This window comes from Gobius niger (genome assembly GCF_951799975.1).
Source record: "Gobius niger genome assembly, chromosome: 11".
In the NCBI taxonomy this organism is placed as follows: domain Eukaryota; kingdom Metazoa; phylum Chordata; class Actinopteri; order Gobiiformes; family Gobiidae; genus Gobius; species Gobius niger.
In genome coordinates this window covers 33,441,293-33,466,501 of record NC_136862.1, presented here as the reverse complement: position 1 = coordinate 33,466,501, position 25,209 = coordinate 33,441,293, and the positions used below count along the sequence as shown (strand labels likewise).

The following is a 25,209-nucleotide window of genomic DNA, read 5'->3' as shown; positions in this document are numbered from 1 at the left end:
CTCGGACGGTCGGCTGATGCCTGGATGTGTCGCGTCTCCTCTGGACTCAGCTCTTAAGAATGCGCTGGAACTTTCCCCTCATGAGGAGTGTGCAGAGCGGAGCAGCTGCACATCCAGGACCGCAGGTTTACCACATAGTGCCATCCGTCTCGAACTCTGACCTTAAAGTGCGACTAAACACCAAAGCTGTATGTTTTAACCTCTTAACTCCCGCCTCAACCGAGAGGATCGTTTTCCTCATGTCATGAAGTTTTTTCCATAATTTTTTTGTTGGGTATTCAACTATATTTTGTAACTTTTTGTCATTTTTTTTGTCATTTTTTGTCAATTTTTTGAATTTTTTTGGTCACATTTTTTATCACATTTTTGTCACATTTTGTCACATTTTTGTCACATTTTTATCACATTTTTGTCATTTTTTTGTCACATTTTTATTACATTTTTGTCATTTTTTGTCACATTTTTGTCACATTTTGTCACAGTTTTGTCATTTTTTGTCACATTTCTGTCATTATTTGGTCATTTTTTTGTCACATTTTGGTCACATTTTTATCACATTTTTGTCATTTTTTTGTCATTTTTTTTGTCATTTTTTGTCATTTTTTTGATTTTTTTGGTCACATTTTTATCACATTTTAGTCATTTTTTTGTCATTTTTTTGGTCATTTTTGGTCATTTTTTTGATTTTTTTGGTCACATTTTTATCACATTTTTGTCATTTTTTATCACATTTTTGTCATTTTTTTGTCACATTTTTATTACATTTTTGTCATTTTTTGTCACAATTTGGTCACATTTTTGTCAAATTATTATCATATTTTTGTCATTTTTTTGTCACATTTCTGTCATTATTTGGTCATTTTTTGTCACATTTTGACACTGTTTTGTCATTTTTTTTGTCACATTTTGGTCACATTTTTATCATATTTTTGTAATTTTTTGGTCCCATCTTTGTCATTTATTCGTCAATTTTTCGTCAATTTCTTGTGACATTTTGCCAGTTTTTCATCCATTTTTCCTCACTTTTTTTGTCATATTTTGGTCATTTTTTGGTCACATTTTTGTCATTTTTCGTCCATTTTTTGTCAATTTCTTGTGACATTTTTGCCACTTTTTCATCAATTTTTCCTCACTTTTTTTTGTCACATTTCCATCATTGTTTTGTTGCTATTTTCACAGCTTTTTTCCAGAAGCTTTTGGATTGGGGTAAAGCCAAACTGGAGAAAACGTGCTCGGTTCAGGTGGGAGTTAAGGGGTTAAGAGTATCGTGTGCGGTTCTCAGTTTGTTTTTGTCAGTTCATTGGGTTTTTTCAGTGGAAGTTTCTGTAAAGCACACGGTGATCTGATCAGCGGGTCATGCCCTGATCACACCCAGTGTAGGAGGAGGTGTAGGTTTTATTGTAACACCCCCAGAGTACCAGAGGTGTGTCATTAGCACTTAGCACATTGTGAAGTCAGCTACTCGACATTCTTCCCCTTACTCCCTCTCGCTGAAAAAGCAGCTTGGATTTTTTAATGAAGAAACAAACTCAAAATATCCCATCTGACATTGATAAAAGCGTGGTAAAAAGCTGCCTTGACTACAGACCTGGCAACCCTGTTTCAGACTGCTAATGTGGGCGGAGTTTAGTCGTTGACCAGTGATGATGAAACTCATGTGTCAAGTCACCAACGGAAACGCGACTTAATACTTTTATTCTCCGTTTGGCAGTCGGACAAAAGGCCTTATGGTGATTGTCCCAAATATTAAAGGGACTATACGGAGTTCAAAAATGTTAAAAGTATTTTCCTCCCCCTACATGTTCAGCCAGGTCCTAGTGTGTAGTGTAATGTGTAATGCACTGTCACTCAGAAGGTGTTACTTCAGGACCAAAGTGCCGTCATGCACGAGCTTAATATAGAAGCTGCAGTTACACGTATGACCTGAGGTGGCAGTAGAGAGTTTATAAATGACCAACTTGCCTCTAGTCCCTTTAAAGGTGCAATATGCAAGTTTTTATGCAAAAATATATCGTTGATGTTATTGCGTAGTACGGGTGGTTAGCAGCTCCAGACCAGGATCAATTGTTTTTAGGTTTTCTGGGTGGAATGTATGCGTAACCATGGAGATCAGCAAAGAAAATAACAATTGGTCCTGGAGCGTCTTAGAGGCCGCCGGGATGGAAAGTAAATACTCTGAGCTAACCAGACAGTTTTAGATTGGGCAAGTCAGCTTTACTTAAATAGAAAAGTGGTGTAATTATAGATCAAACATCTTTCTGTGATATATGAGAGTAACTATTGTAAAGGTCAAAATACAGATGTTTTGTCTTGGTGTTTGACCGCGTACAATTATTTCCTCATAAAGGCGTCCGTCCAAAAGTGCAGACACAAACATGAGTGTGATGTTGGTCAGATAAAAGGACATTCAGCTGTAAGATGAACGTGGCAGGTTTGAGAATCCATTACTTCCAAATAATGATCCATTTCAACATTTGGACTTTTTTCCCTCCCTCCCATTGAGGGGTGTTGGTTCCTGTAGTCCAGGAACATGTCCAGGACATTCTAGAAGTCACCAGTCATTTGAAATGATCAAGACTGATTAGTTTGTGAATGATGGGTCCTGAACCTGCAGTGTGCTCCGGCCTGCAGCTGTTCCGCCCTGCTGTCAGAGGGAGGGAGGGAGGGGCTGAGGGGCTATATAAGCCTCACAGACAGACTGCGGTCAGAACACGACCCGGAGCTGACCACACGAGCCACACAGAGCCGACAGGAGCCACACAAAGGACTATCAACCTCTGGATCTATCCCTCCTTCTTCCCTGTGTTTAGGATCTCTCCACCCCATCGTCAGGACCATGCTGTGCCCACGTCTGCCCGCGCCTCTCACTGACCCCATGTGGCCTCTGGCCCGCAGCCTGTGGCCCGACACTCGGCCGCTCTTCTACAGCATGGAGCAGGAGGTGCTCCGACACCTGCAGGTACGGCTTTAGGACGATGTTTATAGTTTGACTTCCTGAGTGGATGTTTACGTGTGTGATGTCATGTGTGGCTGTCTCTACAATGATATTCTTTTTCCCCGCCTTCACCGAGCACATTTTCTCCAGTTCAGTTTTACTCAAATCTAAAAGCTTCTCGACTGGTTACAGCCTTTAGGCCAGGGTAACGCCTCATTTGAAAGCTAAGACCTTCTTGCTTTTTGATGTACTTTACACATTACACATTTAAACCTGGCTTTATTCATTATTTAAACTTTTACACACAAAAGGCCTTGTTTGGAATGAAAGCATAACATGACAGAAAACTTGCAATACATTATCTTCACTTCTCATATTCATGTCAGGAGTCCACAACCAAAGTTTCAAATTGATATCTCAACATCTCATTTTCTGCCCTATTCGCCTTCACCGTGTGGATAAACTCATGGTCCTGTCGCTCATGAGTTGGTTCTCCTCTGTCCCGCAGGAAATGCGTCACAACATGGAGTTCATGGAGCGGCTGCACCAGCAGATCTTCGAGCAGATCGACCAGTCGACCCTGCGCTCCTCCTCCTCCTCTTCCTCCCTGTCCTCGCTCAGGCCCGTGGCGCTGGAGAACCTCAGCACAGACGCAGAGGGAGCGTTCGCCGTGAGCCTGGACACCACCGAGTTCACCCCCGAAGAGCTGTCCGTCAAACAGGTCGGACACAAGCTCCGGGTCAGCGGCAAAACGGAGAAGAGGCAGGACAACGGGAGAGGCTCTTACTGCTACAGGTGAGACTCACAGGCGAGACCCACAGGGGAGACCCACAGGTGAGACCCACAGGCGAGACCCACAGGCGAGACTCACAGGCGAGACCCACAGGCGAGACCCGCGGGCCAGGCACAAAACTCACAACAGCTCAGCTAGTGGTGCCTTAAATGTACAGCCTGGCATCACAAATGAATACGAAATATATGGAGACCTTTCTAAGTTCCCGCTTCTACGGGCCTCTCGGATTTCGCAACTGCTAACACAAATCTTTCCATTAATCCACCATTTGTATTTATTCCTTAACTCTGATACTTCTGTGCAGTTTCCCACTTTTGTTCACTTTTTCCCATTCCTTTAAGCAGTGCAAAGTAACTCTGCCCCTAGAGGCCATTAGCACAACTGCAGGCGTTGCGATTTTTTAACGTATTAATTGTCCGTGAGAGTAAATGTTTTTCTGCTCAAACTTGGCTGTAAATACTGTTTAAGTGGCGCGAGCCCACAGTTAGCTTTACCCGTTAGCCCTTTAGCTTCTTCTTCATGATTCCATTAGTGTGTATTGGGTGCTCCAGTCTGGTGGCACCAAAGTTGCAATTGAGGTTTTCTGGCCAGAGACACCAGGTGGAACTGAAAGATTCCCATTAACACTTGTATTTCCCCCAGAGGGACTACGGAAAGGATTTATTAAGGTAAACACGTTACTCAGTACTGCTTTAAAGAGACTACCTGCAAGTTGGCCATTTTATGCTCTACTGCCACCTCAGGTCTTACTATTCGGCTTCGATATTAAGCTCTTAACATTGGAGATAACGCGATATTGTTGCATTTCCGATATAATCTTGTAGATGTTATATTGCCCACCTGTAGCCTGAACACCCGATCTTCATTCAGGCTGAAGCGGGACTCAGGGAGGACTTTTGCCTCCTCTCTCGCCCCGGTCTGACTTTACAGCGAGCGCCGCCCTGGGTCTGAGTCTTGTCTCTCTGCTGCTGGATCCTTATTTGGAGCTAGGCTTGTATCTGACAGATAAAAGCTGCATGTGTGTTGAGTTTATGTTTATTAACGGAGTGCCCCCTGATGTCCGGATCAGCTGGTTCACGGTCCAGTCGCTGTTGAGCAAAGTGTTGATCTTTGACCTTGTCCTGTGCAGGTGTGAGGAGTTCCGTCAGGAGTTGGACCTGCCCCGAGGCGTTGACCCGGAGACCGTGAGCTGCTCTCTGGTCGGGGGCCGGCTGCAGATCACCGCCCCCCGAAACAAGGCTCTAACGGACGGCAAGGAGCGCGTGGTGCCCATCACCCTGACCCCCGGCACGGCTCAGGCTCCGGCCCTCGACAAGCCCCCGTCTGAGGCCGACACACGGGAGAGCGAACCGACACACTCCAGCACCAAAAACTAGGATTCAGGAAGAGAAGAAGCGACGAACTGGACCTGCTCAACATGTCACGCTTAAACTCCAGGCAAATCATTTCATTTAACTTTGTAAAAACGTGCTCAAAAACTCCTCCCTGAGAAGAACTGAGAGACTGGAGAGTTTGGACCAGGCACACATCTCCCCAGCATCACTAACCATGAACCATGAACGACAACATCTCAACTAACCCAGGACTAAAGCTACAGTAGATGTGTTGTCAGAGATGTGCTCAGTTTTAGAAATGGAAAGATGTAAATGCACTCATTTTTTTCAATAAAGAATGTGAAAAACCAGTGTAAAGCATTGGCCTCCATCTCAAAGCAGCCTAGTCGTAGTTCTATTAGAGGTTTTTACATTCCCACCCCCGTCACTTACCCCAGGTGAGCATAAACAAGCGGCACATGCCTGAAACTGTTAAGAATCACCACCATTTTGAAAGGCTGCCAATGTTCGGACCATTTAAAAAAAATAATATTTTGTGTTAAATGTCTAATTAGACTTTTTTCTTTGTCTTCTCTGTGATGTTCCAACGCACACAAAAGACAAACAGATTTATATCAAAGCATGTGTAATTGCATTCACTTTCTGGGAAAAAAAGTCCGTCCTTGACAGTAGCAGACAGTGATAGTAACAGAGGCTGACTTTAATTCAGTGCTGATCAAGTGTAACAGTGCATGATTGGATCTTAACAAGGTTCCAAGTAAACTTCAATATGGAGCCAGAAGAAATGGGAGAAAAAAACAAATGGAGACATTTTTTTATTGAAAATGACGGATAACTGATGGCTGCGTCACAAAAGATGGCCGCTTGAAGTTTTACTCCGCTCCGGACTATAAATCTTTCTCTATATTTCTCCGTTTTGAGAGGCTTGACGGGTGAGTTTTTTTGCTGAAAATGCCCGGGAAGAGTCGGAGCAAAGATAACCAGAGCCTCAACGCCTCAGACCCTCCTGCTGTGAAGAATAGTGCGAATCTAAGACAGACACGCTCGTCCAAGGAAGACATGCTGGATGCTAGCGAGCCGGAGGCAGCTAGCTCAGTCCCTAGCGTCTCGGCTGGCTCAGCCTCTAACCAGACGGCTACCAACATGGATATCCTTGCCGAAATCAGAGAGCTGGCCAAGAATGTGAACACTATGGATGAGACAATGGGTAACCGCTTGGACTCGATTGATGAAAGCCTGACTGATATTAAAACTTCAGTAACAACAGTTGAAAACGCCATCGCCTCTCTCTCTGAACGGGCTACAAACTTGGAAACACGGGTCGATGAGGCAGAAACCCGAATATCAACTGTGGAGGATCAAATCTACGAGTATGATTCAACGGTGAAATCTCTTGAGAAAACTGTGGAGTTTCTGAAGCAAAAAGTTGACATTCTAGAAAATGACCAACGGAGGAGAAACATGAAGATTGTCAACTTTCCGGACAAAGTGGAAAAGGATTTGCCGCTTCCACGGTTTCTGCAGTCCCTACTTCCAGGACTTGTACAGCTACCACCGAATTACCCTGCATTGGATATTGAATATGCCCGGAGACGCGAAGCCGCGAATGCAGGCTCAAACGGTAAGACTGTATTTGTGCGCTTCTCCCGTTCTTCTCAAAGAGACGCTGTTATCAAAGCTGCTATAAGCAAAAAGCTTATCCAGTACGAAGGATCAACACTACGGTTTTATCCCGATGTTCCAGCGGAGGTTTTGCAACGGCGACGTGAATTTGACTCTACGAAGAAGATAATGATGTCCCACAACATGTACCGGGGTTTTGCCTATCCTGCCCGGCTGAGATGTTTCTACGAGGGAAAAATACGACTGTTCGATACTCCTGGCTCTGCAAGGGAGTTTTTGCAGTCCATCAAGTTAGAGACTCCTTCTGGATGACGGTTCATCTGGAGAAATAAGACAAAATAAAGCTACTCTCGAGACGACTGGACGGCTACTGGCACGCACTTTTTAATCGTAACAAACTTCTGAAAGTGCATGAACACTCAGAGTGCTGGATGCCTTACCGACAACAAAACTCTCATTAGAGTAGCTTTTATTTGCTACCTTTTTCTATTTAGTCTGGAGCGTAGACTTCAGCGGCAGTAATGTCAACTATTTGTCACTATGATGAGGTGCTCACTGGGTAAGTCACTTGGGGTTTTGGGGGTCATGGGTCTATGGGCGGGTTTGGTTTGGGGATTGGGAAGTTGTGATGCTGCCTGTCTATTGTTATGTTTTTTTTTTTATGTTGTTGTTTGTTTTCATTTTACTTTATTACTACAGGAATTATGACTAGGGAACTTAAAATAGCAACTTGGAATGTACAAGGGATTGGTAATGTAATTAAACGCAGAAAGATCTTGACCCAGTTAAAAAAATCAAAATGTGACGTTGCTTTTCTTCAAGAAACAAAACTGTCAGATGTAGAACACATAAAACTACGAACTGATTGGGTGGGTAATATATTCTTTTCATCATATTGTCAAGCCAAAAGGGGCACAGCCATCTTGATTCATAAAAATATTCCTTTTATTCTAGAATATGAAGAAAAAGATCCCGAAGGTAGATACACTCTTATTACTGGGTTCATCTCAAACAAACATGTAACTTTCCTAAATGTTTATGCCCCGAATATAGATACACCTAAATTCATATCCCAGATAATTTTATTATTTAACCAACACTGTAAGGATTTTGGTATTTTGGCTGGGGATTTTAATTGTATAATGGACGCTGCTATGGATAAATCTTCCTCCGCAGCAATCTCCAACCCACAGGCATCAAAAGTTTTGTTTAAGTTGACTAAAGAAACTGGTTTAACAGACGTTTGGCGGTTTTTAAACCCTACGGTAAAGGATTATACTTTCTACTCGCACCCACACCACTCTTATTCGAGACTGGATTATGTTTTTATCCCTCAACAATCACTACATGCCGTTCAAGCATGCCAGATAGATCCAATTGTTTTATCTGACCATGCTTTACTGTACTTAAAAATTGATTTATTTCTAAATATTCCAAAATCTCCACGGTGGAGATTTAATACTTCATTGTTACATAGTGAGGTATTTACCTCCTTTTTGCAAAATAGAATATCTGATTTTTGGGAGGATAATAAGAATTGCCTAGTTTCACCTTCAACTATTTGGGATGCTGCGAAGGCCACTATTCGTGGTTATGTTATTTCTTACTCCTCGCATCAAAAAAAAAAGTTTACATGCATACAGAGAGGGTCTTGAAAAAGAGGTCTATCGTTTGGAACAAGAACATAAACGGGCCCCCACATTTTCCAACTTAAAAGCTTTGTCAGCTGCAAAATCTTTATTAAATCTGGATCATACTAAAGAAATTCAAAAACAATTACTTTTAATAAAACAAAAACATTATGAACATGGGAATAAGGCAAGTCGCCTTCTTGCCCATCAATTAAAAAGGCAAATCAATAATCACTCTATTAATATGATTAAAACAGCTGATTCAACGATTTCCCATGATCTCAGAATAATTAATAATACTTTTAAACTGTTTTATAATTCCCTATACTCATCAACAGCGACAAACGTTGATGTAAAAAGTTATCTGAAAAATATAGATTTGCCTGCACTTTCAGAAGAAGATGTTTCCCTGCTTAATACTGATCTCACTCCAGACGATATTTGGGCTGCTATTAATACATTACCCAATGGGAAAAGTCCGGGTTTGGACGGTATTCCAATCGATTTTTACAAAAAATTTTGGCCTGAGATTAAACCTATATTCATGGGTGCAGTTAGCAATATATGGTCAGGAATGATTCCACAGTCATGGAATGGTGCATCTATTTCTCTTCTATTAAAGGAAGGAAAAGACCCTCTTGAATGCACCTCGTATAGACCTATCAGCCTACTTAATGCTGACTATAAAATAGTGGCTAAAGCATTAGCACTTCGTTTGGAAAAAATTCTCCCTAAAATCATACATCAAGATCAGGCAGGATTTGTTAAAGCAAGATACGGATCTGACAATGTAAGGCGGGCTCTGAATATTATTAATCAACTTAACAATGATAAAGATCCTGCCGTAATCTTTTCACTGGATGCAGACAAAGCTTTCGATCGTGTGGAGTGGAATTTTCTTTTCTGTGTGCTTGAGAAATTTGGTTTTGGGAAAAAATTTATTGATGCAATTAAGATACTATATTCGCAACCAACAGCTCAAGTTAATACCAATGGTTTCCTGTCAGAGAGATTTCCAGTTCAACGAGGATGCAGACAAGGGTGTCCCCTTTCGCCTTTATTATTTATTTTATTTATCGAACCCTTAGCCCAAATATTAAGATCTAATACTAAAATTCAGGGGATTTCCATGGGTGGGAATACCCATACCATTTCTTTATTTGCAGACGACGTTCTTTTATATCTCTTAAACCCACAGAAATCAGTTGAAGCAGTTTTACTTTCTATTACTGAATTTAGTAGTTTATCAGGATATAAAATAAATCTTAGTAAATCTGTTGTCTTGCCTTTCAACATTCCACCTACGGAATTGCGAAATTTTCCATTTCCAGTGGCTAAAGGGGCACTCAAATATTTAGGAATCAACTTAACTGCTGACCTAAACGACATGTTTGAGACTAACTATGCACCTCTTATCTGTAAAATTAACGAAGATTTAACCAGATGGTCATCACTGCCAACTTCTTTTTTTGGGCGAGTTAATGTTATTAAAATGTATATCCTCCCTCGACTAAATTATTTGTTTCAAAATTTACCATGTTATTTATCAATGCATTTTTTCAAAAAGTTAAACAAGAATATTTCCCAATACCTTTGGAAAAATAAACACCAACGAATCAAGTATAGCACTCTCACAAAGCCCAAGCATTTAGGGGGTGTAAATTTGCCAAATTTTCAGTTTTATTACTGGTCGGCCCAATTAAGAATGATGACCAATTGGTTTCTAAAAAGAGATGAATCTACTTGGGTTGAACTGGAATCTTCTATATGTAGCCCTTTAAAACTGGAATACATTCCTTTTATCAATAATATAACAAAAGTGGAACAAATAAGGACAAACTTGATAATCCACAATACGTGGCAGGTGTGGAAGGATGTGAAGAAACATTTAAATATCCCGTTAGCTTTATCTTTACAATCTCCACTATGTTCAAATCCTGATATCCCTGAGCAAATAAAAAGTATTGGACTTTCCTATTGGGTATCAAAGGGTATTACCAAATTTGCAAGCTTGTTTTCAAAAAATATCATGAAATCCTTTGATCAAATGAGGAATGAATTCAATATTCCAGCAAGAGATTTCTATAAGTATCTCCAAATTCGAAATTACATAAACTCTCTGCTAAAGGAAGAAAAGCTTAGACTTTGTCTGTCCAAGTTGGAATATGCGTTGATCTCAGCTAGATCGTTAAAGGGAAAGATGTCTGAGTTCTATGCCCTTTTGTCACAACAAAGTTCTAATGATTTTGACCCACTAAAACAGTCTTGGGAGCATGATTTGGGAACAACCTTTAGTTCAAAAGAATGGTCCGAAATTTGTAAGAAAACATTTCCAAATTGCACCTCGCTATCAATTCAAGAACACAATTTTAAACTGATTCATAAATTTTATTATACACCTGTACGTCTCCAGAAAATGTATCCCGATTATTCTGACCTTTGCTATAAATGTAAAAAACAAAAAGGCACTTTATTGCATCTGTTCTGGGAATGCGAACATATCAACCGATTTTGGAAAGATGTACACCATGTAATCCAGGAAATCACAAGAATTTCATTTGCCATGTCACCATCATTATATTTGTTAAATTTGAACACCGATCATCTCTTTGATAGGGCTACCGAATCTCTGTTAATAATTATCCTGTCACTGGCAAGAAAATGTGTTCTCCTAAATTGGTCATCATCTCAAATACCTACAATGGACATGTGGTTGGCTCAGATATCCTCGATTATCCCTTTAGAAAAGTTAACTTTTGAGTTGAATGAGAAACAAGATATGTTTTGGCAAATATGGACACCGATACAATCCTATTTACAAAGGTGATGTTTTGAAATAATAATAATTATTATTATTATTTTTTTTTTTTTTTTTTTTTTCTGTTTTTGGTTAGGTTAGGTTTTTTTTTATTTTTATTGTTATTTTTTTTATTTTTTATTTTTTTATTTTTATTTTTTATTTTTTTGTGCTCTTTTTGTTTCCCTTGACCTCTTGGCTCCCACCTTGGGCTAGTAACCCCCCCCCCCCCTTTTTATTTTTACTTTTTGACATTTTTTGTATTGTCTATTTTTTTTTCATCTTTTTCATCAAGAGAAAAAACAAAACAAAAAACAGAAGAAAACAAAAAACTAAACAAAAATAATAACAAAAAGGAAAAAAATCAAATAGTAAAAAAAAAATATATATTTTTATTTTTTTATTTTTATTTTTTTATTTTTTGTCGCACATTCTTTTTGACACGTGCGGTCGTTTTGTGGCTCCTTTTTATTTTTTTATTTTTTGGGGGGGATGGTGTCCCTGCCTAAGGGGGAGGTCGAGAGGTTACTGTTCTGTTTTTTTTTTGTTTTAAAAAAAAAACATATATTTTTCTTATTCTTTTATTTTATTTATTTTTTCCTTTATGTACTGTTTCATCTTATTTATTTCATTTATCTCTGTTTTTATCTTTGCAGCATCAATTGTATGAATGGGGGGAGGGAGGGGTGGGATGGGTGGATGGGGTGGGATGGGTGGATAGGGTGGGAGGGGAGGGAGGGGAGGGGGGAGGTTTGTTTTGTTTTTTATGGTTTGCACCTCAATCTGTGACTTGTACGATTTATGTGATGCTTTGATTGAATCTTGACCTCACGGTCATATTGGTATAAAGAAAAAATCAATAAAAATATAAATCACAAAAAAGAAAATGACGGATAAAGTTACCTTGCCTCAAGTGGAGGAGTTCAAGTATCTCGGGGTCTTGTTCTCAGTGAGGGACGGATGGAGCGTGAGATGGACAGACGGATCGGTGCGGCGTCAGCAGTGATGCGGTCGCTGTATCGGTCTGTCGTGGTGAAGAGGGAGCTGAGTCGGGGCAAAGCTCTCGATTTACCGATCGATCTACGTTCCCGCCCTCACCTATGGTCATGAGATTTGGGTAATGACCGAAAGGACAAGATCGCCAATACAAGCGGAGTAGAGTCGCTGCTCCTTCACAAGGAGCCAGCTGAGGTGGCTCGGGCATCTGTTCCGGATGCCTCCTGGTCGTCTCCCGCGGCCTCATGGAAGACCCAGGACACGCTGGTGGGACTATGTCTCCGAGCTGGCCTGGTGTCGCCTCGGGGTCAGAACAGCTGGAGGAGGTGTGTGTGGATCGGGGAGTTTGGGCATCTCTGCTGAGGCGCTGCCCCCGCGACCCGGCCCCGGATAAAGCGGAAGAAAATGGATGGATGGTCCGTTTTTGCAGCTGATCAAAAGTTCAGGACCACATGACTTTAAAAGGACTAATCTGAGCAAAAATGTGGATTCTCTGTCATTTTCTGTCCGGGTTTCACAGTCATGACTTTGTCCTGATGCAAAGGTTTGCTCGTGTCTGGGTTGTTGAGCCTCTCGCAGCACATATTCAGCCATATTCAGGCTTTTTCCTTCAGTGGAACAATGGAGCTTCAGGTGGAGCAGGTCAAAGGTCAAGCCGGCTCTGTGCAGACGTTACAGACTGAGGCCCTCGTCTGGGCTGCGGTCGCTCCCGGAACGGACAGAGCGGTGCTGCGAGAGGCTCTGCTTTTGCAGCTCAACAACCCGGCCACAATCAAAACACAACAGTCATGACAGTGTGAAAACCTGACAGAAAATGACAACAAATCCACACTTTTGCACAGATTTGTCCTTTTAAAGGCCTGTGGTCCTAAACTTTTGATCAGCTGCATAAACATTTAACAATCGTTTTCAAAATAAGATTTTCTCAAATGTTTTGTCTCGCTCTCATGTCGTCTTGTTGCAGTTTGAAGATCTGCTTAAAACCTCGTTAAGCTCTCATCATGCAAAATGTCAACTTTGACCTCTTTTCCACTGCTCTGAAACTGACCTGTAGAAGCACATTCAGCTGCACGTCTGTGAGGCCTGTAGGTGGCGCTGTAACCTCTTTAGCTCCAGTGTTTAGTACAGTCACTTCTATTTGAACTGTGACAAAATAACAGACACCGCACACTTGGGATATTTTCATCTTTCTTTGTAAAATAATTCTCAATAAACTTAATTTATTCACAAACTGCGTCAAATTCCCATGGTCATTTTTTTGAAACACATACGATAATAAAAAACAGTTCTAAAAGACGAGAGGCGTTACCTTTTTTACACTGCGTTCACTCACTCACTCGCTCGCTCAGTCGCTCGGTCGTTCACGCTCACGGTCGGAGTATTTGAAGAGACGCTGCAGGCAGAAAACTAATTATTTCATGGTTTGGTCCAATTTGAACACGAGCTTTCACCTGGAAACGCAGGAATAGTCTCATCTACACGATAAACACCTCGCTCCATGGCAGGATTTAAAGGCCGTTTCCCAAAATGAGTTTAAAGTGATGGTCTGCAAGTTTAAATGTTTTACTAATTTAATAGACTGCGTTGAATTCACCACCCGGGTCTGCAATTTGACGTAACATAAGCTACATTCAAACTTTTTTTTTAAAGTCCATCCCTTTGCCGATCTCAGCATTTATCAGAATCCCCGGTGCCATCACTTTGACCAGTGAGAGGAGGTCTCCCTCTGTCCGGTCCAATCAGGAGAGAACGGGGAAGAGCATCATCGTTTACTTTCCAAATCTTTTATCCCTCTCCTCATTTTTCCAATTCCAGATTACTGTGATATGATATGTGCGCTGGAATTTCAATCTGGCTCTTGACAGGTAAAAAGCTGCGTTACGGAAGATTTTATGAGGGGATAATATATTTGACCTTTCAGTGAGCCAGCGCCTGTATGAGTGGTTACATGGTGCCTTTACTTTCCATCACGGTCTCGAGGACGCTCCAGGTAGGTTTTCTGGATGGAATGAATGTGTATATCACAAAGAAGTGCACATCCTACAACTAAAGAGGCGTCGATCCACAACAGATGAACTTAAGGGAAAAAGGATCTGCACGGCCAAAAAGCTCCAGGAAATACTTTTGATTGCTCACCACGAGTAATGTGTCGGGCGTAGCCCTTCATCAGACGTGAAGCACTCTGAGGCGCACCTGTATGAATACGTCTGTTAAGTGTGACGTCACACACAATGAGACAAAACACAGCAAGAAACACTATCTGAAATCATATCTCACCATTTCTCCAGGTAAAATGAAGATATTTTTAGATTAAAATAAGTCTTCACTATGTATGTGAAAAGGCGTTACCAGGGGATGTGATATTTCTGTGTGATCAGATGTTTAAAAAGAGTCTTGTAGTCGGCTCTACAGCAGGTTAAAACCAGCTAAATCCCTTTGTACAGAATAGGGCCTAAGTTCCATTGGACCTGGAAGAGGAGCGATGACATCATCACTAAAACCATCCCACACAGGTGCGTCTTGGAACGTCTTTCGTAACCATGGAGATGGTTCTATCAGCAACCCTAAAAAACGATTGATCCTGGAGCGTCCTAGAGGTCACTGTGATGGAAAGTGAAGGTGCTGTGCAAACCAGCCACACAAGCGCAGGGTCACTGAGAGGTCAAATACAAACCAATGTCTTAAAGAGTTCCATAATGCACCCAACAAACTAAAATGGGATGAAATAGACTCAAACTTGGTTCAGACCAGACTGTTTTCTCATAATTACATTCAGTCTGAGACCAGACCAAACTGTAATGAAATACTAACTGTACATAAAACATATCCAATTACTGATAAAATCGTCCATCATCAGTAGCTCCTGTACTGCACTTCTGTGTCGCGGTGGCTCAGTGGTTAGCACTGTAGTTTGAGCCACTGAACTGGTTTCTTCAAAATCTACCTAAGATCCAAAATCCCAACAAAAACATCTTTATATCCAGTTAACGGAAACGTCTTATGAAGACAAAGAAGCATTGTTTGTGTCCCTAAAGTGGTTCCTGTTGGCCTGCAGTGTCTCTCCTCGATACTGGAGCCTCTCGGTTCAGAGAAAACAGTCAAAAGAAGAGACTAACTCTACGTCACATGTACAGAATAATATCGTGTTTAAGGCTTATGCTGCGAAAGTCCAGGAAACTCAGCCAAAACAAAACAATAAACGTTACATCGCCGCGGGCCGCTCCACCAAACAGGCGTTTCTCCAAACGTCGCACCGTCAGGTCAGGACTTCACATTTATCAATTACAAATGGACTAAATGAGCCTTTTCTTGACTATGGACCAGGCTCCGAAAGAGTTGCTTTGCGGATTTGAAAAATCAGGTTGTGTCAAAAATTGTCTTCTGCAATTGTGGGTCATTTCTTTCCCCGACTTTGGTAGCTAAATCTAATCACTTTTAGGCGTTTACACCTCACATTTCAACTACTTTCTCTGGACATTTCCTTCCAGATTTGAATTGTCATGAGCCGCTTTGGTTTACCGCATCTTAAAATGCAAAAAAAAGAAGATGAAATGAAATCAGTGACCGACGTCGTCATGGAGAAAAGGCCTGTTGGGTGGAGGAGCCCCACGGTCCGGACCAATCCGATCTCAGAGATTGGGTCACGTGATCACACAGACAGGAAATGCATCGGACAACGGCATCGGCGGCGAAACCACGGTGTGCGATGGGAAGTTTACCGGCAAAACAACGACCCGTTTCTCCTCACGTGTAAAAAGTGAACGTAGACGTTCAGGCGCCGTCGTGTTTTGTGGTAAATCCCATCGCTGTGAACTTGGGGAGTGTGATTTAGAGTCTCAGCTTTGGTTCGATGGAAGATGCCGGGACGTTTTCAAAACCACATGAAGTAAAAGTAACGGGCGGATAATATTTGGTATCGGTTTTCATTTTTACTGTAAATTTTTATTTAGTTCCACTCTGAGAGAAAACCATGTACTGCGTTCAAGGTCTGGTCAAAAGAGGCGGCAGATACAGATGGCACCGCGTCATACAAGGGGGCGTGGCCTAGCCGAGGGGGAAGAAAACCTCTCATGGGAATCTTAATTTGTATAAAAAGATATTTATCACACAAAATCAGGGCCATATGGATGTTTTTTCACTGCAAACTGTTAAGTTGTAGTGAAGAATGCCACTCTTGTCCAATATTAGCATATGTAGCATGAAGCTAATGCTTCCTGGTTAGCATAGTTTTTTGTGTGTGTGTGAAGTATTTACAGAGGTGGGTAGAGCAGCTAAAATATCGACTTAGTAAGAGCAACGTTACTGGAAAATAATTGTATTCAAGTACAAGTAAAAAGAAGTCACCAAAATATTGAAAATGTATAGAGTAGAAAAAGTACTTCCAGGCAACTGGTAACGGAGTGTAAAGGTTTGATTCATGTTTCAGTCATGACATAAATGATGAGGAGCAAAACATGAAACAATGTAAAAATTGTTATATTTTCAAAGAAAATAGAAAAATATTTTGTGTCAATATTAAGTTTTGTCAAGTTTTACTCACAGTGGTATGAGTAAAAAAAAAAATTTTTTTAGTCAAGTATGAGTACAGATATTTTAATATTAGTCACGTGGAAGTAAAAAGTACTGTAAGAAAAAGTACTTGCAAAAGTACAATTACTTTAAAAAGTTGCTTACGTATGTACTTGAGTAAATGTAACTGAGTACTACCCACCTCTGAGTATTTATGTGCTGGGTCTCTCTAGCAGAAAAATATATTCAGAATTTAGAATTTGTTAAAGTAATGGTGGAGAAAGTTTAGTTTCTTCCCTGCTTTGTTTTCCCTCTGGCCGCAGTGAACATGACCGTATATGGGCAATTCCAAAGATGCTGTCTGTATCTATAATTTAAACAGACAGTGGGCAGATACATCTATGGTGATGCTGTGTCAGGCAGCAAGTATTTCTGCAATTACTGGACAGAACCACATGAAACTGAGGCTTCCCTTTCAGCCTATTTCAACTAACTATTGTTTTCTCATGAAAGGTGTCCACCAGAGTGCTTAATGTTGGCCAGCTGACAGGACTTTCAGTCAGAAGATTCATCCGATATCCACTAACAAACAATTATCAACATTTGGAGATTTCCGGTTTTGAGTTTTTGTTCAGAATCTGCAGCTGGCACCTGCTCCGACTGAGATCACAACGTTATCAAACTCCGTGAACACAACAAAAGTGCATTGAGTCTTTTGAAATCTGACTAGGTTTGAATAAACTCAAGGGGCAGCGAGAAGCACGTTTCAAATATTAGTGACAATTTCCAGGATATTCCGATCGCGACTCCACCAAAAATGCAAAACCATCATGAGACCTCGAGAACAGCTCTGAGGGGAGAGAGATAGACGGGGGTCAATCACACTTTCCCACAGGTGCTCTTCAAGGATCCAGGTAGAACTTCTAAAGAGTTTAGAGGAAGGAGGCGATCCGAGGCACTCTGCCCACCCTTCTTCAAAACTCTTTAGACGTTCTGAGAGAATGTTGTGGAGCAGCGGGATTTGGACCTGCGGAGCCCTAGAGTTGTTCATCGAACCAGGAATGTGTGTGGTTTTGAAAAGGACCTTTGTTATTTGGAGCCAGTTTGACAAAGAATTAAAGAGATAAATATTTACAACGTTTAAGTTAACAGCTATGGCAGACAGGATCAGTGATTCACACCGAAAAAAAGACACCAAGCACACTCGGCTGCACCAGGACTAAACCAGGACTAAACCAGGACTAAACCAGGACTAAACCAGGAATAAGACTAGGGCAAAACCAAGAACTAAACCAGGTCATGTCCCAGCTTAAATCCAGGACTAAAATCTGTACACATCACCAAACTAATTATTTTACAAGCAGGAGTCTTCATATTACGCTTTTGTGTTTGACGACAACTTCCAAAATGTATCTTTTTACTTTCCAAATCATTGTAAGAGTTAAACATGTTATACGTGTAGTCACAAGTCACAAGAAAAAAAAAAGGTATTCAATCCTGAACGTGCTCCTAACGCTCAGCTCGACACGGACAATGTATTTCTACTCATGTTTAATGGGGGAAATGTTCCGCAAAGTGGCTTTGATTTTACTTTTTCCTTATTACAAAAATATTATAATTAGAAATATTAAAAATCTGTGTCAAACTGGCTCCAATACATTTCAGCAGAATGGCTAGCCGAGTGGTAAGCCGTTAGCAGAGTGGTAAGCCGTTAGCAGAGTGGTAAGCCGTTAGCAGAGTGGTAAGCCGTTAGCAGAGCAGTTAGCCGTTAGCAGAGCGGCTAGCCGTTAGCCGAGTGGCTAGCCATTAGCCGAGTAGTTAGCAGTCAGCAGAGCGGCTAGCCCTTAGCAGAGTGGCTAACCGTTAGCAGAGTGGCTAGCAGTTAGCAGAGCGGTTAGCCGTGGCCGCCGCGTCATCGCCGTTGTCTCTCTCTTCTTCAAAGACCAAGAAATTTCCAACCTCGTCCCGCAAAGCCGTCCGATTTTAGGAAGAGAAGAGGTTTCCTGAGCACTGTGCTGATTGGTTAGTTTCCAGGAAGTAAATAAAATGCGTAGAAAAAGGGGCGCGGGGTGTAGAGGACGCGCCGTTTCAGGGAGTCTCAGGCAGGCGGCAAGAAATGTCATCAGCAGACAGCGAAAAGTCTCCATGGGCTCTTGTTACAATGTGTAAAAGCTGCTAACCCAGTAGTTAGAGGTCTACAAACATGTGCTGCTTGTAGGTTACAAACACAAATATGAGGAAAATCATGAAATGTTTTTATCTTCAATAAAAAACAAGAAAAATCTAAATGATGGAAAGAGCCAAGTATAGCTTTATTTTGTTAAAGAATTATATTTAAATAAAAATAATTTCAGACTTAGTGCTTTAATAAGCTAGCTATTGGACAAAATATATAAGTAAATATTCAAAAATGTTCACTTTGTAAAGCTCAACAGATTGGTCGAGAAACAAGATATTGGAAAATCATTCTGAAAGATCCACCAAAGTCTTCAAAAGACTGGATCATTTGGTAACTGTAGGAGATGTTAGCACAACGCAGGAAAATGGCCTTTAGTTTCCTACATAAATCTATGAGATACTATCAGTAAAATATTTTAACACGTTATTTATAAAATTGGGCAAGGATTTGTGAAAGTTGGTCTGCAGTGTCTCTCATGAAAAGGTACACTTTTGATCTAGTAAAAAGGTTGACATTAGTGCAAATTTGACCTTTGACCCAGTGGATTTATGAGTAGTTAGCATAGCGCCTTTATTATCCAGCCTCTAGGATGCTCCAGGATCGACTGTTTTTAGCGTTACTGAATGGAATGTAGGTGTAATCATGGAGATGATTGTAACAGCAGGGAAAACCAACAGAAACCCTAAAAAAAAAAAACTATCCATCTTGGAGCGTCCTAGAAGCTGCCGTGATGGAAAAAAGGCGCTGTGCTAACCACTCATACAACTACTGGGTCACTAAGGTGAAATGCGCACTAATATTACCTTCATTCCTGCATAAGAAGTTGCTCTACTACGTGCTCTACTTGCATCCCAAATATGATCTTAACTATATTTGGGGGTTAGCAGGTTTTAAACTTTGATCCCATGGAGTTGGAATGCGCTTTTACCGTTGGAAAAGGGCTGGTAAATGGTACCAAAACTTCCATTCTAATAAATCATCATAATCATGGCGAGATAGGGCCAGGGGTCTACAGTCCGTATCTTCCTGACATTTCTTGCCTCTGCTCGCCCTCCGTGAAAAGCGCGTCCCTGTATAAATAACGCTCGCTCAGTTCTCCTCGATGAGGCTAATGTCCAGTTCTGTACAGTCGCGCTCGAACACCGGCTGCGTGTTGGTCTCTCGCTCCTCCCCCTCCTCTTCCTCCTCCTCGTCGGGGTCCTCGGGGCACTCTTCGTCGCTCTCGCTCAGGGGCCCGATGCTGCTGCGGCCCAGGAGCTCAGCCGGGGAGCACGAGCCGCGGAAATCGCCCAGGAACGGCTCCATGGAGATGCACACGTCGCCGCCGGAGAAGGAGCCCAGGCGGCCGCGCTCCAGGCAGAAACCGGGGTCCATGCTGCGGGTCTGCGGAGGGACAGGGACGCAAACAGGTCAGACTGAGCCAGAGGGTTGACCACAGTCGAACACTTTACTGTGGAAGAGTAGTGACCATAGCACCACTATCAACACTACTACACGGCCTTAGTAGTACACAAGTATTTACCTACATCATCATGGTGAAGCCCAATCCTTGTTTAAGAATTATGCAGTAGTAACAGCAGTAGTTGTCTTATCAGCTGCAGTACTTACCCGAGTCATCTTGGGCTGAATTCGAATACCTCCAATAATAGCTCCTATGTCCTGATCCTAGCTCGTATCACCTTGTCACGCAATAAGGTCCTTATGCAGTTAGGAACTAGAGCTTCAGCTGCGTTTGCACAATCCCACCATCCTCACCCAGCGGTTGAAACAACAGGGGAAGTGACATCACCAACAGCTGTTTCATAAAAGCCACATACAGTAATAGTGGACTACAAAAAAATATGGGATGGCACATTGCTCCTAATCAATGGTGAGGAACCTCCAGAGGTCCCTGTGCAAAAGGAAGTATGATAGGAAGCATACAGGCTCCTTTCCCTACTTCCTTCCTCACTGACAGTACTATTCGGACACTGATGCACATCCGGCTTTGGCTTAGACCCCTTACCAATTTGCTCAATTCGGAAGCTGCTCTGGAGAAGGTAGCCCTGGTCTTCCAGGCACCCTGTCGGGACCTCGTCCCCTCTTGAGTCCAGGCTTTAGCAGCAGTAGCAGTGGAGCAGTAGTAATAGTAGCAGTAGCAGTAGCAGTGGAGCAGTAGTAGTAGCAGTAGCAGTAGCAATAGCAATAGCAGTAGTAGCAATAGTAGTAGTAGTAGTAGTAGTAGCAGTAGTAGCTGTAGCAATCGTAGTAGTAGTAGTAGCTGTAGCAATCGTAGTAGTCGTAGTAGTAGTAGTAGTAATCGTAGCAGTAGTAGTAGTAATCGTAGCAGTAGTAGTAGTAATCGTAGCAGTAGTAGTAGTAATCGTAGCAGTAGTAGTAGTAATCGTAGCAGTAGTAGTAGTAATCGTAGCAGTAGTAGTAGTAATAGTAGCAGTAGCAGTAGTAGTAGCAGTAGCAGTAGCAGCTGTAGCAATAGTAGTAGTAGTAGTAGTAGTAGTAGCTGTAGCAATCGTAGTAGTAGTAGTAGTAATCGTAGCAGTAGTAGTAGTAATCGTAATTAATCTTGGCAATAGCAATAGTAGCAGTAGAGCAGTTGTAGTAGAGTAGTAATAGTAGCAGTAGTAGTGCAGTAATAATAGAGCAGTAGTAATAGCAGCTGTAGCAGTACTAGTACTAGTACTAGTACTAGTACTAGTACTAGTACTAGTACTAGTACTAGTACTAGTACTAGTACTAGTACTAGTACTAGAAGCAGTAGTAGTCCAGTAGTACTAATAGTACTAGCAGTAGTAGTAATAGTAGCAGTAGTACTACTAATAGTACTAGTAGCAGCAGTAGCATCAGCAGTGCAGTAGTTACCCGAGTCATCAGGGTCTTGTCTCCTCTTCAGTCTGGGCTTTAGCAGTAGCTTTAGCAGTAGCAGTAGCAGTAGCAGTAGCAGTAGCAGTAGCAGTAGCAATAGCAATAGCAATAATAGTAGTAGAGCAGTAGTTACCTGAGTCATCTTGGAGAAGTCCAGCCCCGGTCGTCCCGGGGGCCTGTCAGGGTCTCGTCTCCGCTTCAGTCCGGGCTTCAGCAGCAGCAGGTCGCAGGGCTGGGAGTGGCAGCGCGGCGCCGGGGGGAGGCTCCGCCTCAGAGAGGACGGCGTGCTGCAGGCAGAGGCAGGAGGCGGGGCCTGTGGGGCAGGGGGTGGGGCCGGTGGAGGCATGAACAGCCCTGAGTCTCTGATGAGCACCGGAGAGAGAGAGAAACGTCGCTGTGGTGGCGGTGGGTGCAGTGGCGACGGAGACGATGAACACGAAGAAGGTGACGGGAAGAAGCAGCAGCAGGCCCCGCCCCCCGCCTCCTCCCACGGGAAGCTCCATGGCAACGGCGAATCAGGCGACAGCGCCAAGCTAAAGAAGGTTGGGCTAGAGGACGAGTGCAGCGATGAGTTCAGGGACGAACAAGCCCCACCCACCGCCCCTACCGCAGCCCCGCCCACCGCTGTAGCCCCACCCACCACCGCTGCCCCTGGACAGTGCCGTGCCACTGGAGTCCAAACCCGCGACGCGCTCGGCCGCCAGGTGTAACGGCAGCGCGACAGGTCCTCAGGCACCGACAGAGAGCGGCAGTGCCGTTTGGGCGGCGGCGGAGGGGGCGGGGCTAAGGGCCCAGAAGGGGCCTGGGCCGCCGCGGTGGGCGGGGCCAGAGGATTCTCCACCGACGGCCCATCGGCCGCAAGAGGCAACGGCCCTGGAGGAAAACTGGAGCTCAGCAGCCCACCGCCCTGAAGGGGCTTCGCCGGGCAGAGCTGCCAGCACCCGCTCTCTGCAAAACACATCATATAAACACACATTATACACATACAAAACACATCATATAAACACATACTATCATATACATTATACACATACAAAACACATCATATAAACACACATACTATCATATACATTATACACATACAAAACACATCATATAAACACACGCTATACTATGATATACATTATACACACACAAAACACATCATCATATAAACACATTATACTATCATATACATTATACACATACAAAACACAACATCATATAAACACACATACTATCATATTATACACATACAAAACACAACATCATATAAACACACATTATACCATCATATACATTATAAACATACAAGACACAACATCATATAAACACACATTATACACATACAAAACACATCATATAAACACATTATACTATCATATACATTATACACACACAAAACACAACATCATATAAACACACATTATACTATCATATACATTATACACATACAAAACACAACATCACAAACACACATACTATCATATACATTACACACATACAAAACACAACATCACAAACACACATACTATCATATACATTATACACACACAAAACACAACATCATATAAACACACATTATACTATCATATACATTACACACATACAAAACACAACATCATATAAACACTATCAAATACATTATAGGAGGAAAAAGTGAGTACTAAATCGGTCAAAAAATGTGGTCTCTTTATTAAAATCATAATGAATAAATAAACCGTGTCTGCCAAACATTTAAATTTGATCCCATTTTTATTGGCCATAACATGTAAACATTCACAGGACAGCGTGGAATAAGTAAGTACATCCCCCCTGAATCTGACTGAACTGCAGGATCATCCTGATCATTGTGAGCGTCTAATCTGCAAAAAGCAGTTATTGCTACAAAAGAAGCGTCAGCCAGCTATTTAAAAAAAAAAAGTTAAAACTAATATATGATATAGACTAACTACACGCAAAGTGACATATGTCAAGCCTTTATTTGTTATAATTTTGATGATTATGCATAGTCCATTTTCAAAATAGTCTACTTGTATGAGATTTTTAATTGGGGTTTATACAAGCTGACCCATTAAATTCAAAATCATCACATGCAAAGTGAGATATGTAAGCCTTTATTTGTTATTAGTCTATTTCACAGTTTGAGATGAATAACAGAAATGAATGCACATTTTAACAATATTCTAATTTTCAGAGTTTCCCCTGTACTTATTCCATGCTGTTGTGAATGTCTCAGGTTTTTCTGCAATATATCTTTTTTCTATTCTATTGATGATATCATGTTGTCCAGGCCCCTTCACAGTGAGCATAGGGTTTTGATGTTCATGTGCTGTTCCATTCTTCCTCCACACATGATGTTGTGTGTTCCTCCCAAACTATTCAACTGTGGTTTGTGAAAGAAAGAGCACTTGGATGCTTCACAGCACTAGTGGCAAAACATTCTGTGGACTGACTGTTTGGGAGGCTAATAAAAATATGATAACATGTAAATGTTTGGGTGTGATTAGTTCAAGCAGACATTGTTTTCTCATTCCTATGATTTTAACAAAGATCAGACCACATTTTATGACCAATTTAGGCAGAAATGTGAGAAACTATGTACTGACTTTTTCCTCCCACTGTACACATACAAAACACAATATCTTATAAACAACACACTTACACTATCACACACATTACACACATACAAAACACACACTCACCTGGCATCAACCCATCGGGAGCACAGGCTTCAGCGAGGGCTTTAGGGTCCAGCAGGGACTGAACACACAACTACTGTTAATGAATGTTTTTGACACAAATAAATGGCACAATTAAACAAAGACTAAAGCATTTGCTGATGAAGTCCAAGTCAGGGTTACAGTCAGACTCACCGGGTAGCAGTCCCGCGGCGGGGTTGGGTCGCCTTCCAGACTCTTTGCTCAGGATTGGCGGCAGGAGCAGAACCACAGCATCGCGGCTGTGAGCGGGAACAGGGTGAAGGGCTGAGGTTTGAACAGTCCAGGCTCCGCTCCCGTCCCTCGGTCTGTCCACTCTAAGTCAGGTCCAAGCTGAAGGACGGCCTCGTCACAAGAGACACTTGGACCCCGAAGGTTTCCACATCATCACAAGAACACCATCAGAACAACCAGGAGGGGGCGCCCACTGCTGACCTCTGAGCATTGCTCCGACTGCCCCTTCATTAACCTTTAAATCTACAACTTCAGGGTTCTTTAAAAGGGGATCATTTTGGGCCTAGAACATTCCACTGACTTTTGGAAACTTTTTCGGGGAGCAGAGACGAGGGGATAGGGCAAAGGGCCACACGCCCCACCCACTTTATGATGACATCATCCACAAACGCTCTCCACCTGAAAAACACAGACAAGAGCTTACACTCCGGGACAGAGAGCTTGCTTACTTCAAACCTTGGATTTACAAGGAAGATGAGAGGCCAGGTGAGGCCAGGAGGTGAGCGAGAAATGAAGGAGGAGACGGGGGAGAGGATGCGGATCTACCTAATGTTTGTGGAGGCGCAGGTAAACTGAGCATTGCCTAAAAATTAAGTTAAAACCTAGGAAATGGAAAT

The 25,209-nt window shown here is 42.1% G+C and overlaps 2 protein-coding genes across 2 annotated transcripts; one reads left to right on the top strand and one right to left on the bottom strand.

The window, feature by feature from the left end:
- The first annotated feature begins 2,721 nt into the window (after nucleotides 1–2,721).
- On the top strand, nucleotides 2,722–5,275 carry hspb9l (heat shock protein, alpha-crystallin-related, b9-like). The gene is made up of 3 exons (XM_079566486.1): nucleotides 2,722–2,959; nucleotides 3,444–3,730; nucleotides 4,858–5,275. Exons 1-3 carry the CDS (start codon nucleotides 2,837–2,839, stop codon nucleotides 5,102–5,104), a joined length of 657 nt encoding a protein of 218 aa, XP_079422612.1. The 5' UTR covers nucleotides 2,722–2,836; the 3' UTR covers nucleotides 5,105–5,275.
- A 14,518-nt stretch (nucleotides 5,276–19,793) lies between these two features.
- Nucleotides 19,794–24,980, bottom strand: fam53c (family with sequence similarity 53 member C). Its single transcript, XM_079566485.1, has 4 exons — nucleotides 24,515–24,980; nucleotides 24,344–24,401; nucleotides 21,793–22,607; nucleotides 19,794–20,180 (listed from the first exon to the last, which is right to left on the bottom strand). Exons 2-4 carry the CDS (start codon nucleotides 24,348–24,350, stop codon nucleotides 19,887–19,889), a joined length of 1,116 nt encoding a protein of 371 aa, XP_079422611.1. The 5' UTR covers nucleotides 24,351–24,401; nucleotides 24,515–24,980; the 3' UTR covers nucleotides 19,794–19,886.
- Nucleotides 24,981–25,209: the final 229 nt, after the last annotated feature.

Excerpts from the sequence above, each read along its gene's own strand:
- fam53c (XM_079566485.1), bottom strand. Across the intron at positions 20,181-21,792 it reads ACTTCTCCAAGATGACTCAG|ACCCGCAGCATGGACCCCGG; the intron begins GTAACTACTGCT and ends GTCCCTCCGCAG.
- hspb9l (XM_079566486.1), top strand. The coding sequence starts at position 2,837 with ATGCTGTGCCCACGTCTGCCCGCGCCTCTCACTGACCCCATGTGGCCT. Across the intron at positions 2,960-3,443 it reads AGGTGCTCCGACACCTGCAG|GAAATGCGTCACAACATGGA; the intron begins GTACGGCTTTAG and ends TCTGTCCCGCAG. Across the intron at positions 3,731-4,857 it reads AGAGGCTCTTACTGCTACAG|GTGTGAGGAGTTCCGTCAGG; the intron begins GTGAGACTCACA and ends TGTCCTGTGCAG.